This window comes from Cyprinus carpio, chromosome A20, assembly GCF_018340385.1.
Source record: "Cyprinus carpio isolate SPL01 chromosome A20, ASM1834038v1, whole genome shotgun sequence".
Lineage (NCBI taxonomy): Eukaryota > Metazoa > Chordata > Actinopteri > Cypriniformes > Cyprinidae > Cyprinus > Cyprinus carpio.
The window spans coordinates 14,292,993-14,311,150 of record NC_056591.1 but is presented as its reverse complement, the minus strand read 5'-3'; the positions used below and the strand labels follow the sequence as shown (position 1 = coordinate 14,311,150).

The window sequence follows — 18,158 nt, the reverse complement described above, 5'->3', positions numbered from 1 at the left end:
AATTTCAGTATTTTCACATGGCATCAAAAATGGAGAAAGATGATGGACGCATCGGGATTTTGAACATAGTTTCTTCAAACCTTTTATGTTCAAAGGACACAAAGTTACATTGTCAGACACAATATTATTTTCTTGGGGAAAATAACACATACGATTACTAAGAATCCTTGACTAGGAACCAAAACAAATTCCTTTCCTAGAACTGAACAACTTGTGTGGACTCCCACCACAGAGGATCTGGCCTCTGATCTGAATGCTTCTGATGGTATGGATCTGAAATGAGTTCCATCATCCCCCCTGCATTCTAAAGCGTGAGAGACAGGTACCTGTGACGTGGAAGTCTGGCTGAGGATCCTGGTTCTGACACACTACATTTGCCTCGTAGCTGTTGTGCAATGAGCAAAAGGGAGGGAGGGGTAAAAGAAAGAAAGAATGTTTCAGTCCAGCAAATAAAGACCAAGCTTGTGGTGACAAGCAGAGACAAATAGCCAGGCCATCAGTATAATCACAAACAAAAGGCAGCCGCAAAATAGGTGGCAATGACAAAAAAAAATCTTGCAAGGTGTGTAAGAAACCTGGCTTTCCACACAAACACCTTCAAACAAATCCACTAAAATTTAGCATGGCTTGATTTGATTTTAAGCATGTCTGAAAGGTTAAGTCAGTGTTTCTTGTATAAATTTCATAGGAAGCAAAGTACTTCCAGAGCCACAGATAAACATCTGAATCAACATATTTACAGGGGATGAGGAAGTGAGCAAATATTCCAGGGGATTTTGTCAGTGAGGAATATTATACTGGAACCAACATTTTGAAAATCTTCCCCTGTTACAAGCTCAACCGCCTCACTTTAGCAGGACAGTGACTGAAGTAATATCAAAAAAGGGAGAGGAGATGCATTACCGATTGTCGTTTAGTGGAAACGCTGACCTCTGAAACAGGACTGACCAATCCAGAAGTATCTGCGTTATCCGTAACAGACCAGAGGGATGCATCCTGTAAGTTGGGTGAAGATCTGAGTTTTAGCTTTGAAATGGAGATCCAAGAAATTCTGATATTATGGACAATGTCTAATGTTGCTTTTTTATCTGTTAAAACCGAACAAATGGTCAGTAAAGAGATGAATAAATATTGAATGTGCTTGTAGACTGACCTGTCTGTTCCCAGAAGCCTGGAGCTCTTTTTCTAGCAGTTCCATGTCAGTGGCCACAGCTTTCAGGAGCAGTTGCAGACGGTTCCCGATGACGTGCACCCTCTCCTGGGCCTCCAGACATTCGCCGCCATGTGTCTGCACCAGCAGCTGCCCTGAGAGCTCCTGCAGACTGTCCACCTTCTGCTCAGTCTCCAACAGCTCCCGCTGGATTTGCTGCAGACAAAAGCGTGTCAATGTTTCACTTGATCAAATAAAACGTGTGTTCGAATACATTTTTTCCCACATTTGGAGAATTTTAAGAACTTTTTTGACAATGGATGAACTTAAATGTGCATAATGCAATGATGAAAAAAACATACTTTAAAGTACAGTAGATGGCTAAAAAAGTAATTGACTTGACTCAAACAAAGAAATATTTTCCCATCCAGACACCTTTTTACATACTGTTTTCAACATACTGTGAGAATGGCTGCTCTGTTCTTCCTCTCTTATTCTGCATACAGTATAGGGTGAACAGTAGACAAAATATGTATTCAGCCCATATACAAGCAGTGATCTGTTCACAGGTACCTTCAGTGCTCTGTAATGAGCTTGAAGTGTAGGCCGATCTAGCCCTGATGCTATTGGGATAATCTCATTTCTCCGGCGGTCGATGTTTTCCAGCCAGAGAAGAAGACCATGACTCAGCTCATGGAACTCCTGTAGAAAAGCAAAAAGTGTGAGAAAATGACAGTACCTGCCTCTGTGTGTTTCATTTAATGTACAATACCATTCAAAAAGATTTTCGTCATGTTTTTGAAAGAAGTCTCTTTTGCTCACCAAGACTGTATTTATGTGATTAAAATATTTAGAAAAATTATTACAATTGAAAATATCTGTTTTATTTTGTAATATATTGTAAAATTGAATTTCCTCCTGTGATGGCAAAGCTGAATTTTCAGCAGTCATTACTCCTGTCTTCAGTGTCACCTGATCTTTCAGAAATCATTCTAATATGCTGATTTGGTACTCAAGAAACATTTCTTGTTATTATCAATGTTGAAAACTCTTTTGCTGCCAACTATATTTCTGGAAACGTTGATACTTTTTTACAGAAATCAAAAAAAAAAAAAAACAAAAAATTTATAAAAAAAAAAAAACGCATTTATTTGAAATAAAAGTTTGTTGTAACATTACAAATGTCTTTATTGTCACTTTTGTTCGATAAAATACATCCTTGCTAAATAAAAGTATTTCTTTGTCCCAAAAAAAACAAATAAACAAAAAACATCTTACTGACTCCAAACTTTTGAACAGTAGTGTACATGTAGGCGCTGTCTGTGTATTTACCTGACACTGCATCAGAGCATCCTGAAGTGCTGTTCTCCAATCCTTAAGAGATTTTCCCAGTCGATCCCAGCGTGAGTTCATCTCCTTCAGTTTCGCTTGTAGATCCTGGCTCTCCTCTGAGACTGACTGGAGTAGTGTTACGCTGTTTAAGTTGATGGACAGTACTTTGGACTTATGGGAATCCATTGCCTTCTGCAACTCCTGTTGAGACACAAGAGCGAAGCATTGTTTGAAATGTGTGTGTTAATTTTAGAGACTGCATTATGTTACCAAGAAATCATGTGTAGTTAGGTGCATGCCTTTGTTTCACTTCTGTTGTTAAATTGTTCTGAAGGGAAGGTTCACTTACAGCCTTTTGACTGTATACACGTGTTTTAGTTTTAGGTGTGCAAGTAAAAATAACTGGTGAAATCAGATGCTCCAAGATTCTCTCTGTATGTGGGTCAGCGGGATGCTGTGGATTTCCTCTGGTTTATTTCTGTTGTTGACATCCTGCCCAATTTGAAGTGTGTGTGTGTGTGTGTGTGAGCAAGACTTGTTTTACAGTGTAGACATGTGAGCAACTCACACATGGACCTGCCAGTGCTCAATGTATCTGTTTACTGCTTGGACATGGTTAACTATTATATTTATAGAAATATGAAATAGTACATTTGCACTTTCAGCAATAAAGCAGATAGAAGAATTATAATTTTCAGTCATATGAGCACAATGACTTGACCGAAATGTAGAAAATGTGGGCTAATTCACCATGGGTCCTGTCGTTTTTTCTAATGGACTTTTAGAATATCAATTTTTGATTTATATCGTAGAATGGGAAAGTCCCTGTAAGTAGTTAACCACAGACCTTACCCATAAATCGAAAACTTTTTTTGTTTGTTTTTAAAACCCATTAGCTATTCCAAAGGGAACCCATGGCAAAATAGCCTTTGGGTTGGTTCATGACTAAACAGCCTGATTAGATGTGTAACAAGCTCATGTGACAATAATGTTGTTGGTTATGTTGAAATGTTTATCATCCATGGTTCAAATATTTTAATTCTCATCTGGGTTTTAGGACTACAAACAGGACAGCTCTGTAAATCTAATTAGTGATGATTTTCAAAAGCTATGGTCAGATATACAACCATTAACAGCACTAGAAAGGAAACACTTATTAAATCACTCAGCGAATATGCACAAACACAAATTCACATGTATAAATATGTAGTAGGTAATACAAACCTTGAGTTTTCTAATTCTCTGCTCAATAGTGTGTATATCTGCACTGAGATCTTTCCTTCTCAGTTCTTCTAACTCCGCCTCAGCCTGACCGAGCCACGCCTCCATGGCGTCCAGGTCAGAGGTCATCTTTTGCCATAGCACCAGGTTTTCTCTCTCTTTGTGATCTGAATCAGCAGACTGGGCCTGGATCAGCTCCCAACGCTCAATGACACCTGAAATATGATCATTACCATAATAGCATCAACTTCAAATATACACGTGTACTCCGCAGTCCCAGTGTTTCTTTGCTGGACTAACCGGTGCTCTGTGTCTCTGTGTTATCAGGATTGCTCAGTCCTGACAGGTTGTCTTGTTCCTCCTCCAGCTCCCCCTCAACCCTCTTGACTGCTTTCAGACTGCCATGGCAATCATCCATTAGCCGCATCTGTGCACAGCAAAGAAACTAATCAAACTTCTCATTTCATGGCAACATACCACCACTATAGACTAAACTGACTGAGCGGCATACTGAATCTGTACTTACATAGCCCATGTAAGAAGAGTCATGGCCACCCATAGTGCCATCTGTCTGCTGGAGGCTGTAGTGGCTGGTGTCCATTATATTGTCTAATAATCGAACTGCTTCACCTGCAGGAATGAATGTATAGATTAACATGGGATGTCACATGACCACCTTTTAAAAAAAGATAATTCTGAAATACAGTCATTATTTGAACACATTGTGAGTGTATTAGGAATTTTGTAAAGCTTTAAAATGTGAATCATTAAAATGTTTTAATCACATTATTCGCTAAAAATGGAATATATATATTATGCAGACAACTCATTTGTTTTATATGTAACATTTTCAGTTATAACAAAAGTATAACAAATGATCAAAAGTATCAATGTCAGTGTTGACTGTTATATGTTGGAATGAAATGGCACTTGTAAAACTGATCCATGCAGTGGTCCTGTCCAAACAGCGTAACTTGTGGCATACATGTGGTTACAACAATAGGGCAACATGACCTGAGATCTGCTTTTCAGAAGTTACATCACCTTCTAATTGTTTTGTAAGAAATAAACACGTCTATTCAGAGAGATGAATTTATTTGGTTAAAAGTGACAGTGAAAACATTTAAAATTTGACACTTAGATTTCTGAAAATGCTGTTCTTTTAAGCCGTCTATTCATCAAAGAATCCTGAAAAAAGTATTTTGGTTTCCATTAAAATATTAAGCAGCACAACTTGTTTCAACACTGATAATAAATGTTTCTTAGGAACCAAATCAGCATTTTAAATTGTTTCTGAAGAATCATGTGACACTGAAGACTGGAGTATAAGCTACTAACAGTTCAGTTTGGTTTATTCAGTTACATTTTAAAATATAATAAAATAGAAAAAGGTTATTGTAATAATGCTTTAAAGTATTACTGTCCTTTTGATCAAATAAATGCGTCCTTATCTACAAAAAAACAAATAAATAAAAAAAAAAACATAAAAAAAAAAAACTTACCAACAACAAACATAGTTTTAGCTTCTAAACAGAAATTGTTGTGTATTTTTCTTTCACGGACTGGGTTTTAGCTTCTTTACTGAAGTTGTTGTCTTTATTCTGCTCTACATGAAATAAAACATACCCTGGGATCTAGTATACACCCTTGGGATCTGGTCACCAGAATATTTCCATTGGACTACACTTGAAATCTCTTGTTTTTCTCATCAAATTCTCAACTCAATTCTCTTCTGGTTATTCCCATTAAATTTCTTCAAAACTAAATCCTATCTAATGTCGATTAGCATTGTTTGATTTGAGAACGATTTTAAAGTTGGAAAACGCAATAGACCAGATCTGTCAGAATGTTTGCCATGCATTTTTTTTTTTTTTTTTTAGAATTCATGCAATAGTGCAGTTCATGCAATATGATAGCATGCAGTGAAGATTAGCATTAATTTAGCATGCCACAACTTTTTGCCTACCAGAGGAGGACCTCAATGTGTTTTCTGTTAGTTTTATATAAGCTTCAGGGCTCTCAGGAATCACTACGTCTGTGGAAAAAGAGATACACAACAAAGCATACAAACAGTTTACAGAGAAGACTTACTCAGGGTGGTGGACACTCAGCTGGAGCATTATCTCATGAACATCCTTCAGGTCAAGCACCCTCACCTGTAAGTGCTGCAGTAGCCAAACACAGTAACTCCTCATCCTCATCTTTTTGTCTGCCCTGTTGTGTAGACATGGAATGGCCCATGGGGTCCAGATCATAGTCGTGGTCCCATTCCAGAGGGATGGAGTCTACACTGGCAGGGGTGTCCCGGCCAGAGCCGTTTGTGAGAACAGGAACAGTGCCAGCTGAAGGTGGTCTACTAGATGTCTGGGGCATGGCACCATCCTCACCCCACTGAAGGTCTGAGAGGTCACCTGACTCGAATTCACGATCTGAGCCTTCAAACTCATCATCGGTTAGCTGCGAATGAGAGGTACCACAAAAGTAAGAACCACATTTACACAAGAAAAGCAAAATCTGAGATATAAACAAGTGTGCATGGCAATAGACCAGATCTGTCAGAATGCATGCATGCATGTCTGAATCTGTGTCTTACCGGCAGGCGTGTGAGTCTCCTGTAGTAGCGCTCCACCCGACCAAACACCTCCCTACAGTATCTCTGCAGCTCATCCAGCTCCTCCTCTATGACAGCAGCATCCAGAGGTTCACTCTTCTTCATCAGCACCTCCCCCTGCCCAAACACACTCTCCATCTTCCCCATGTTCAGACTGATCTCCTGCTGGAATGCCTGGAATGCACAAGTGTTCACAAGTAAAGTGAAAAGTAATTTTGAATAAAATTTAAAAGTAAATGATCTACAGAACAAGTAAAAATAATTTTGCGTCAGCATTACCCAGGTCTAAAACATATACTGTATCACGCATGTTAGTGAATTGTCAACGTATAAAGCTATAGTTAAAATAATTTTTTGACTATAATGAATATTCAAATTCACCAAATATTCTTAAACATCTGCCTGTCTGGTTTAAGAAAATGCATGTTCTTGCATTTATTTTTATAAGAACAGACAGTAAATAATCAGGATCAGGACTGGGACTCAAACTCAAGTTTCCCTGAAGCATTGCTGTGCCATATGTTGGAGTTCTGCCCACAAGGCTATAGCTCTTACATGTTCATATTTTTTTAAAATGTAAATTATTGCTGTATGCTTACACAGCCCTGACCTTTAGCTGTTTGATCTTGGCCTGAATGTCACACTCTGAGAAATGCTCGATGTTGGTGAGCTGCAGGTCCATCTCAGTCAGCCATACCAGAATACCATCCCGGGCTGTTTCAAACTCCTCTCTCTGACCAATGAAATGCTGAAGGACAAAAGAATAAGAAGTCAATTAATCATGCTACTGCTTTATGTAGTTTAGGTTCTGCATCAGTAGTGATTCCTACAGAGGTTCTGAATATATAAGTATATAAATGGTAAGTTATTACTTCAGTCTTCAGTCTCACATGATTTCCTATTATTATCATCAGTGTTGAAAATACTTGTGCTGCTTAATATTTTTGTGAAAACCGTAATGTATGTTTTTTTCTGGATGAATAAAAAATTCTAAAGAACAGCATTTTTTGAAATAGAAATCTTTTGTAACAATGAATGGCTTTACTGTCACTTTTGATCAATTTAATGTGTCCATGCTGAATAGTTTTTTTTTTTTTTTCTTAAAAAAATCTTACTGACCCCAAACCCTTGAATGGTAGTGTATATAATATATATAATATATCACCTTAAGTCTGCGCAAGATGGCAGCTACTCTCCTCTGTAGTATATCCCAGCGCCGGTTACCATCATGCACCATTTGTCGTAGATGGCAGGAGGAGTCTGTGCGGTTCTCACGTGCTAGCCTTCGATACTGCTTATTGATCAGCTCTAGTTGGGTCAGACACTCCTGTACCTGTCTCTGAAAGGCCTGTGATGCAAAAAAATCTTAAATTCCCAAACTGGAACACTTAGTTAAGTGCACATTTAAAAGAAATCATGGTTTAGCATTTGCTTCAATCAACAACGACACTTTACAAACTGTAAAAGACTAAAGGTTGAAGTAGACTGTACTTTTGCCAATAGATGTCAGCAGTGATCCTTTTTTTTATTTCCCAACAGTATTCTTGTTACTTGTTCTTTTTGTATTCAGGCCCTATTCATAATTATCCTCTTGACTCACTGCCTCAACTCTCTCTGTGGATCTCTGAGTACCTCAAACTTCTTCAGCTCCTCTTTAGCGACAGTGTACAGCACTCCAGAAGAGTTGGGCAGAGCTGCTGTCCTCTCTGACACTTTCAGCCACTCTTCAAAACGGGAGTAATCATCCAGAAACTTCTGCCACAACCTCCACGTCTCCTCAATCCTGCAAAAACACATACAGTGAGTTTCAAACACATACATAGTAAACACTGAAAATCTACTTGGAAGTACAACTGTACAATATCATTCACGGGGCTTACTAAAAATGCCTCATTTTAAAAAGACAGCTGTTTAACAGTTCATTGTGTGCTGAAGTCAACCCTGATTTAACCTGTATACACCGAGTCATCAACTTTAACTATACTAAATAGCTCATTTTCAACTTTCAGAACTTCACTTTCATGAATTGCAGTCTTCATTAGCAAATTAAAAATCTTACTGACCCCAAACAGAGTATGTGAGCAGAGTGGAGTGGGAGCGGAGCAGCATGATTTTTGACTGAGCGTGGAGTGGATTTTTTGAAAGTCGGAGCATTGCGGTTTTCACTCACTCCAAGAGCGCAAGAGCACGAGTACAATTAATGCCAACAGCCCAAAATATAACTGCATTTTATCAAGAATTCATGCATTAAACATCATTAGCTAGCTTCACAAATGTGGATCAGTCAAATCAGAAAGAAGGAGGTTATAATGACGCTGATGGACGAGTGCAGAAGGTTATTTCTCAGGCATGTTTGTTTATAGCATGTGGATACTCAATACTGATTGGGTGAAATCACGTTTTAAAACAGCTTATTGTACAGGTAGTTAATCTCTGCAGATAATAAATCACACACAAACACACTCACTTCAGCCTCCTCTCCATGGCAACAGCACAGATGTTTCTCCAACGGCGATCAAGGCCGCGTGTGGCCTGCTGGATGGATTCGCACTCGGTCTCTGTGGCACAGGCATCACAGTCATGCAGCAGCACCTCACACAGGTTCAGCACTGATGCCACACCCGTGCTGTGCTTCTCAATGTCATGCTGCAGATCCTGCACAGAGATAGTAGACTTCTACTGAGCTTCTCACGACATCTGACATTTTGATCATTTTTTGACAGTTTCTAGGCATTTCATTTCAGTTTATAAGGCAGAGGTCATGCATTTCTCTATAAATGTGTTTAATCTTGTGGCATCATCAGTTCTAAAAATGTTTGACTAACATTGCTTCTTTACACACTGATAATTTGTCTCTGATGCAGAAAGAGGTTGATATGTGCTGACTGTTGCTGGGTAAAATGAGGATACATTATGACACTAAAACAGTAAGTGGGTCAGTGACTAAGCCAGATGAAGTCAAGTTCTTATTTTGACTTTTGACCAGGGCTTTTCAACTCTTATTTTACTTGCAGAGATTTAATACTAGTTTTCGTAAGACTTACTATACTGACAGACTTTTATGCGACCATATGTGAATTAATGCCTTTTCTGTGTGTGTGCGCTACCTGTTGCTGGTTAAGTTTTCTTTGGATCTCATGTGAGTCACAGGTTTCATACACGATGGGTCGTGAGAGTTCAGTCTCGATGTGAGCCAGCCAGGAGCGCAAACTGCTCATGTTCTTATCTAGCTGCTGCACGGCCACCAGTGTCTCCCGCAACTTCTTTACCCTACAGACCCCAGAGACAGAGTAAAGAGACTGTATTAATATAACATTCTGCAAAAAGTGTAATTAAGCTGTTAGTGCAATTAGGCTACAAACCAGGACTGTGCAGTGCAAACTTCTTTTATGTTTAATCAAAGAAACTTGAGATTGGAATAAAATTTGCCTTTAAAGAATCAGTAAATATGGGATATACATTCATCATAAATTTTCTTAATGAATGTCATTTGTGAACAGTCATATTTTGATTGGAAAGACCTTTATAGTATTGGAAGCCTTTTGATAACACAGCATTTTAAGTTTTAAAGTTATACATAGCCCAAAACAAAGATAAAATAGAGAAAATATGTTTATTATTATACATATAAATATAAATTTGAATTAAAAAATTATATAATAAAATATTAATTAATAGTAACAACAATGTATATTAAGTTAATATTATAATAGTTCAATAATTATTTGTTTATTCCATTTATTTTTGTCAACAATAAATTTAAAGAAAAGTAATTAGTATTGCAAGAGACATGGAAACACAATATCAGTTTGTCTCATTTCAGTGTTAAATATATAAACATATAGTTTACATATGCAAGTACAATGCAAATGCATTACATTTTCCAATTTTAATGGTAGATTTATGAAGTTACTTCGTCACTTGTTAACTGATGTAAGGTCATGGTGTCTTGCATATATGACAATATAAGCAGAGGTAGAATGCAATCCAGTGGTGTTTGAGTTTCCTAGAAATCCTAAATGTGCCTAAAAATACAGAATTACATGCTCAACGCAGTGCCACTGACACAGTCACGCATACCAGCATAGCATGTTTCAGCTGTGCCACCATTCCAGATCTAGATCTCAGAAAAATGTCTTTTATCTCAGACTGGATATGAAGCAAAGAGCACAGATGCAGAGTGGACATGTTTCAACTTCAGCCTTGAACTTTGATTGCAACTTTGGTGTATGCTGTAGGCAGTTAGCCAAAACACAGACATTGTTTGATCTGGTGAGATTAAGCCCTCATTAAACCCTGGTATGTGAACAGTTCAGTGTGACTGTGCTTCAAACTACATTCCTAAAGCACAGAAAACCACCGCAACAACAACAGAAGGTCAACAAATACAGCATGGTGTAGTGTTTTCTCCATTTAACAAAGATTTTCAGTAAAACTATCTGGTCTATTGGGCAATCACATATGTGGAGAAAAGCAACGATAGCTTCACTTAAGCATCTCACACTACATATTTCACCCATATAATCTAATAATTTACATTTCAGACACTTCGCATTAATACATGTCTAAGTATGACAGAAAATACTACAATACATGGCAAAAGAGAATCTGTAATATGTAAATGATAAGTGGATAAATGTTTTCCTGCCTGTTAATGTCGCAGTCACACTCTGGCAGATCTGAGTCCTGTACAGGGCTTCCTGCCATGTTATCAATGCCCATATCCAGCACCATTGGGCCTAATCCTCTCAATCAACTGTCCCAAAAGAAAGAAAAACTTCCACCCTGTCAAAATTCCCCTTCTCTTTCGTCTGAAGCACAACAAAGTGACCAGGATTTCTCTAGTCCCCTGGTTAGTGTGTGGGGTGTCTGAGCATGTGTGTGTGAACCGCTCTCAAGTGCAGGCATGAGCAGCTGGAAGTGACAAATACTGCTGTGGCTAAAATAAGACGACAGTCATTAGCATGTGCTGATCAGAGGACTGGAATATCTGTGTCTGTCATTATTCACATAAACAAAAACTGATATTTTTATTTTATTCTGATTCATTAGAATATTAAGAAAAATTTAAAACTAAAATATAACCTTAAAAACAGTTGTTTTGCAGTTTTTTAAAGTAGTCTATTATTGCTGATGATTTTTGTTAAATCGGTGTTCAGATTCTTATTTATGGCATTGTTCTAACCTTTGTTGAAACCAATAACCAAACCAAATTTGAAACCAACTGAAGGATTTTGTGAATTTGTGTATAGTTCTTTCTTGTTTAATCATCTTCTGATATGTCACCTTGTGAATCTTTTCTGATGTTATCTGTAAAGGTGTAAACCAAATACACAGGATGGCCCTTCTATCCTGTCTCCCTTCAGTACAATCTCAGAGAAAAAGGTACAAAAGCTGTCACTGGGTCAGTACCTTTTCAAAAGGTACATTTTTGAACCTTTTAGGTACTTATATTTACACTTTAGGTACTTATATGTATATTTAAGGTACCAATATGGACTGTTTAGGTACAAAGGTGTGCCTTTTGAAAAGGTACTGCCCCAGTGACAGCTTCTGTACCTTTTTTTCTGAGAGTGTAGGAGGTCCTAATGGTATCAGTTTATTGTTTAAAGGCCATTTGCTACCAGCTCTAAAGTTCTGTTTCAAAGACAGAACTCAGGGAGAAGCTAGGACTCTTACAGGGTTCAGATATTTTGAAGGCCGACACGCTGATGTTGCTGCTGAAGATCTGTGCTTACACTACACCTTTACTACTACCTTCAATAAATTCTTCTCCCCACAAGAACTCTGGTTAAGCTTACTTATTTTATGTATTAGAGAAATTTATTATATTGGCGAGCCACCCAAATACAGCAAAATCTAATACAACCAGTTCCAGTTAAGTATTCAACATTAATTGTATTCATTTAAACTCATTTACTTACTTTTCATTTACCACACTGTGAACAGTGTGGATACTTTTTCTTGAGCGAAATCTCTCCAGTAACTTTAACTGAATCCAAATAAAAGTATGTCAGTATACTACCCTTTTCTATAAACTTTTAGGGAAAAATCAAGACAGTCACACAGAGCTTATGCACATGAGTGTGAAAGAGGATGACCCTCTCACACATTGGCCACAGTGAATCAACACCACACATGTAAAAGGCTTTCAGTCCTGACTGCAGGCAATTCACTTTTACCAATCATATCCAGAGACACCATGGTGTCATGTTTAAGATGCTGGTGCAAAAATACTTCCTTTCCACCCACAGGCCATTAGCACAAGGAACATGCTCAGTTCATGCCCCTATTTCCAAAGATGACACTCTGCACAGGGTGTCTACAGATATAAACAAGTTCAATTTAAAGGGGTGGTTGATTCACTTTTTTAACTTTAGTAAGTGTGTAATGTTGCTGTTTGAGCATAAACAATATCTGCAAAGTTACGAAGCTGAAAGTTCAATGCAAACGGAGATACCGTCTTTTAAAATTCTGGCAGTTTAAAGGGTTAGTTCACTAAAAAATGAAAATTAGGCTGCGTTTTACTCTAGGATATAGAACTAGGATGCCTCGGGGGTGAGTTGAACCAAAGACTATAAAATACCCAAAACATGTCACTCGTATAGTTTTGAATGGGGAAAAATGCAACGCTCAATATGGCTACTCAATCGCAGGAAGCTCCGCCTTCTGAATGAAGGAGCCAATCGCTAATCCGTAAAGTCAGCGCATCACTGCAGCTGCCGTTAGAAGCGTCCCGGTTGCTATAGAAACATGATCTAGCCTGAAAAAAATTTTTTTTATAACACTATTTGAGCAAAATAAACAACATTTATGACACAGTTGTTATCAGATTTCTTTGGTGATTTCAAATATGAAATTTAATCGCAAGCCTAGTGAACAGTTTTGTAGAATTTGATGTCTCCCCATTCAAAGAGATAGGAGCTGCACTTGGATGCCCGAAAGGTGTTTCAAAGATGGCCGCCGAGTGACATGACTTGTCTTAAAGAGCCTGGTAAAATGCAGCCTAATTTTCATTTTTGGGTGAACTAACCTTTTAATGCCTAAAAAAACAGCTTGTAGGGACTATAACAAGTTAGTTCCCGGGTTTATGATGTAACAAACCCAGATAAACCCCACCCTCAGGAAAAGGCAGCAAAGGGGGCGAGGCCTTGCTGCACTGCTTTAGAGAAGAGGAAGAGAAAACTAGAGGTGCACATAAAAATCCATTCATATATATACTGTCTTCTAATGATTCTAATGGATTCACAAGTTTCAAAATCAATATTCTAAAGCAGCGGTTCTTAATACTGTTCCACACGTCCCCCTGCTCTGCATTTCTCTCTCTTCCAGCTCAGCTCCAACAATGAACTGTTCCAATTATACACTTATTTTCACATAGCTGTGAGAAGCGTTAAACATGGACGCGCGTGCAGTTGACGTACTGTATTAAAGCTTCCATTAGGATAAAACCGTATATTAAAAGCTAACATAAGCAGTAGCATTTACAAATAAAGCATTTTTAAAAGTATGAGACAACAACAAACAAAAAACATAGGCCTATCATTAAAAGCTGTGCTTGCACAGGTTCTGCACGATCCTCTTCAATAATATCCTCTGCTTCTCAATCGGGCTCAAACTGATAAGCGATATTAACGATGCTGTTGTTTACAATACAACTGGAGCACATGCCGCTGAGGTGAGGGGTGGGATGTTTTTAAGACTTTTTTAATACCACATATGAAATTTAAGACCAACTTTTTTTTTTACTTTTTTTTTTTTTTTACAAGCAAACAAACCACTGCATTTTAATCATGATCTGAAAAAAAAGATACTACACACACATAGCAAGAGCAGTTGTTTTTGATATGAATTAAATCTTAAGATTTAAAGCAAAAACAGAATGTTCTGATTTTAGATGTGTCAAATTATGCTACATAAGACACCTGCGCAAAACATGAACAGCAGACGGACTGAAAGAAAATGAAAAATTCACTCTTTTGCAGGTGGAACAGCTTATGGAACAGCTGCTGCAATATAGCGTTCCCTTGCTCAAACAAAGCTGCGCTGTGCATAGATATGTATATACAGTATACTATATATATATATATATATATATATATATATATATATATATATATATATATATATATATATATATGTATATATATATGTATGTATGTATGTATATATACAGTACAGACCGGTGCATTTCTCTCTCTCCGATGATGCAGTAATGACCGCGGGGAAAAAATCTTCAGCCTGTCCAATGATTGTAAATAGACATTGGGTTTGTCAGACTGAAGAAATATTTGCAGTAACCCAAAATATTTAAGACTTTTTAAGGCCTTTTATTAGGAAAACTTTATTTAAGACATGTTAAGACTTCTTAAGGACCTGCGGACACCCTGCTGCAAAAGAACTGACTGATCTTTCAGGAAATTTAGTTTTGTATTTCTGAATTAAAATAATCTATGGGCTTTTGTTCTATAAAAGATACATAAATGACACTTTGACCTGACAATAACTTTTTTAAGCAGCTAGAGCACAATATGTACAATGTCATGCGATATCATTTGAGAGACTCACCTTGCTTCTATAAGGTCAAGCAGATGCTGCCAACGCTCATTGACTTTGCTAAGTTTGTATTGGATTTCTGCAGCTTTGCTTTCATGGCTGGCCTGAGCCAATCTCTCCCCCATCTGTTCCAGCTGATACTTGTTCTCTTTGGCCACTGAGATCTCTTCCTGATAGTCCTGATAACAAAGAGATTGCACGTTTGTTCAGCTGAATATTCAGTAGATTGTATTTCACATGTTCACTTGAATAAGTCTGACATATTTTGCAGTTTAAAAAATCTAGAATCTAAACTGAACAATGAAATATATATTTTATCTGCAGGAGTTCAACGGGATGATTATTTATCAATTTCTTGATTTCATAAGAAACAAATTTGTGATTGTGTGTTAATTTCACCTTCCTGAGTTTCTCAATCATCTCCTCAATGCTGACGTCGCCGTTCTGTGAGACTTTGCTCTCCATTTGTGTGAGCCACTCACACAGTTCTTTGTTCTTCTCATTGAACACGGCCCACTCGTTCAGCCTTTCGCTCACTTGCTGCCGGCGCAGGGACAGCTACAGGGATGACAGACAATGATTACTTACACCATGGGTTCAGAGAAGTTGCAAAAAGATTGGTGAGCAAAATGAGAAACGTAAGATGTCAGACAGACATGCACCATCTGTCTTTCCCATGGTTTTTCCTTACTACGAGGCATCAGGGATTAAGAGGCACAATATCATTGCAATCTACGTTGCCCAGACCAAACAAGTAGCCATCGTGAAGTTTGATTCAACAATATCATAAATTCTCTGTAAGTTTTGGCAGCAAATACAAAAATCAATCTTTATCTATTGAATTTACCTAATTATATTTAGTTATGTTGCTAAAAATTCAAATCAGTTCATCTCTTTATATATTCATTATCTGACTTGATGAAAACTTGCAGTTGTTTATATACTCAATAATGTAATGTAGACAGCTGTGCATAGAATGTGTTATGGTGCAAAACAAATGCTATGGGACAGACTGACGTATGTGTACTGTACCTGGTGACAGGTCTCCTCCCACTGTCTCTGGAGTAGTATAAGTCTCTCCTGTAAGACTGTGAGGTCATCAGCACTGAGGCCGCTGGAGAGAGACTCCCTCAGAATACACAGCCCGGCTACATCATCAGTCCAGCCTTCAACACTGCTCTCCAATTCCTATCACACACACAAACACATACTTTCATGAACACATCAGAAATGAAATGAAATAAAATAAAATTTAAGATTTATAAATAAAATGAAATAAAATGAAATACAGTAAAATAAAGTTCAAACTGTAACTGTTGAAAATTTAATTTTAGGACAAAGTTTTTGGATTTTAAATAAACATACAAAACCATGCAAAATGTAAAAAAAAAAAAGAGAGAAGAAAAAAAAGCTACATTTAATAGAGATGGAACTAATTGCTGTAATAGTTTAAATAAAGGTTAAAATTTAAGTTCAAAAGGTAACTACTGAAAATAATTGTTTGGGTGTAAAATAAATACTTCAATAAACACAAAAATGTAGAATATGTATGTAAAAATATGTAAAAAAAAAAAAAAAAAAAAAAAAAAGGAAAGGAAAGGAAAGGAAAAAAATATTTTAACATTTAAAGAATAAATTACTATATTTTAAAATAAAATAAATCCTCTCCTTTACCCCTACTTAATATGAAAAATAAAAAAAATAAAATATTAACTAAGACAGCTGGTTACATTTATCTAAAACAGAAGAATATTGACTGCACATATTCTTCCCCTCACACACAGTAACAACCAAAGGACCTTAATTGCATTTGTATTGATTTTTGTTGATACTGATATCTCTGCTAGCATTCACAGTGAGTTACACTGTATAATCTAATATACAGATGGTATGTGTTGCCAAGAAATGAAGTACACAATAAAAGCCGCCAGTACTCTGCTGTTTTTTCATTTATTTATTTTTTGCTGCTGCATATGCATTTCTTATTAAACCTCAGCATCTCTGCTAACATGTACGGTTTAGCATGATTAGCATGCATCTCAACTTCCTTCCCTCAGGCAAAGTCAAAGACATTCTTGCTGACAGGCCAGGTTATAGAGACCAGAGCAGGTTGATTTTACTTTTACACACCTTTTGCATTCATCAGTGTCAGGGCACCACATGCACACACACACACATTCTGCTAGAAGCATGCAAGGGTATAATTAATGCAGTGATTTATAGCAGCAGACTGCACAAACCAATAATTATCTGGACTATTGAGATATTGTTGCTTTATCACTGCAAATCTGGTCAGGAAATAGTGTTCAATGCTTTAGCTCAAATAATAAGAAAGATCGTCAGATGTTGCTGAAGCAATACGCATCTAGAAGGTCATAGGATACAAGATGAGTCAGATTTTGTTTGTGTACCTTGCAGCAAATCTGTTCTGTGTGCAGCTCCTCATGGTGGTCGGGTAAAGGCACAGAGAGCTTTTGCTTAAAGTCCCTCAGCTTCTCGTGTGATGCAGAAATTCCTTTTTCACACTGATCCCAGTCCTGCACACATAGCCAGAAAAAAAAAAAGTGAAATCATGAGAAAGAGCAGGCATGATAAAGAGATAGCATGTTTATGCTACTCTGCAGCACAGTATAATCTGCACAATATATATACAATCACATATCTTAGAAAAATTTAACTTAGCAATTTTTAAGCTCTAATGCAATATATTTATTACAATATTCGAGGAAAAGTCAGAAAGACTGTTTGGTGATCACCACATTTTTAATCAGGAACATAATAGAGAATGTCATATCTAATTAATTCTATATTTAAATCTGGTCAGTGCAAAGGCCCATGGTCCTGAGACACAAGAGAGACAGATTTTCATGCAGAGATAAAGCAGTGAGGTACCTTCTATCATGTCATCTGAGAAAACAGAGGGATGTGGAAGAGAGAGGAAGAGAGAGACAGAGGCTGAAGGAAAGAGGAGCCATTTTCCTTTTGCAATCCAAAATTGTTGTCTGTGTCCCAGTGTGCTGCGTCAAAATGGAGCAGATAACTGCCTGTCCCTGCTGCCCTGTGTTGGGAGCGCAGCACCGCTCAGACACCCTCCCGCATCCTGCCTCCTACAGAACTCTCGCCTTCAGCTCCCTCTTTCTCCCGCTCTCTCTCTTTCATCCCCCTCACACGCACACACAAAACACATCACACACTCTCTCACTCTCGTTATGCTAGCTCGCCTCTATTTGCTCTGTAAGGTCAGATACAAAGTCCTTCACTGTCTCTCTTTTCTTTTAAGAAAAGAAC

General features: G+C 37.5%; 1 protein-coding gene across 1 annotated transcript in view; it reads right to left on the bottom strand.

The window, feature by feature from the left end:
* The window catches only part of LOC109045026 (nesprin-1-like), a 115,547-nt gene that overhangs the window by 1,992 nt on the left and 95,397 nt on the right, over nucleotides 1–18,158 (bottom strand). The window contains 20 exon segments of the mRNA XM_042778325.1: nucleotides 327–385; nucleotides 904–996; nucleotides 1,154–1,366; nucleotides 1,724–1,852; nucleotides 2,483–2,683; nucleotides 3,707–3,918; nucleotides 4,004–4,130; nucleotides 4,230–4,333; nucleotides 5,670–5,738; nucleotides 5,860–6,160; nucleotides 6,297–6,488; nucleotides 6,925–7,062; nucleotides 7,480–7,662; nucleotides 7,947–8,097; nucleotides 8,782–8,969; nucleotides 9,422–9,584; nucleotides 14,883–15,049; nucleotides 15,270–15,428; nucleotides 15,903–16,058; nucleotides 17,282–17,407. Coding sequence (XP_042634259.1) covers nucleotides 327–385; nucleotides 904–996; nucleotides 1,154–1,366; nucleotides 1,724–1,852; nucleotides 2,483–2,683; nucleotides 3,707–3,918; nucleotides 4,004–4,130; nucleotides 4,230–4,333; nucleotides 5,670–5,738; nucleotides 5,860–6,160; nucleotides 6,297–6,488; nucleotides 6,925–7,062; nucleotides 7,480–7,662; nucleotides 7,947–8,097; nucleotides 8,782–8,969; nucleotides 9,422–9,584; nucleotides 14,883–15,049; nucleotides 15,270–15,428; nucleotides 15,903–16,058; nucleotides 17,282–17,407 — 3,131 coding nt within the window.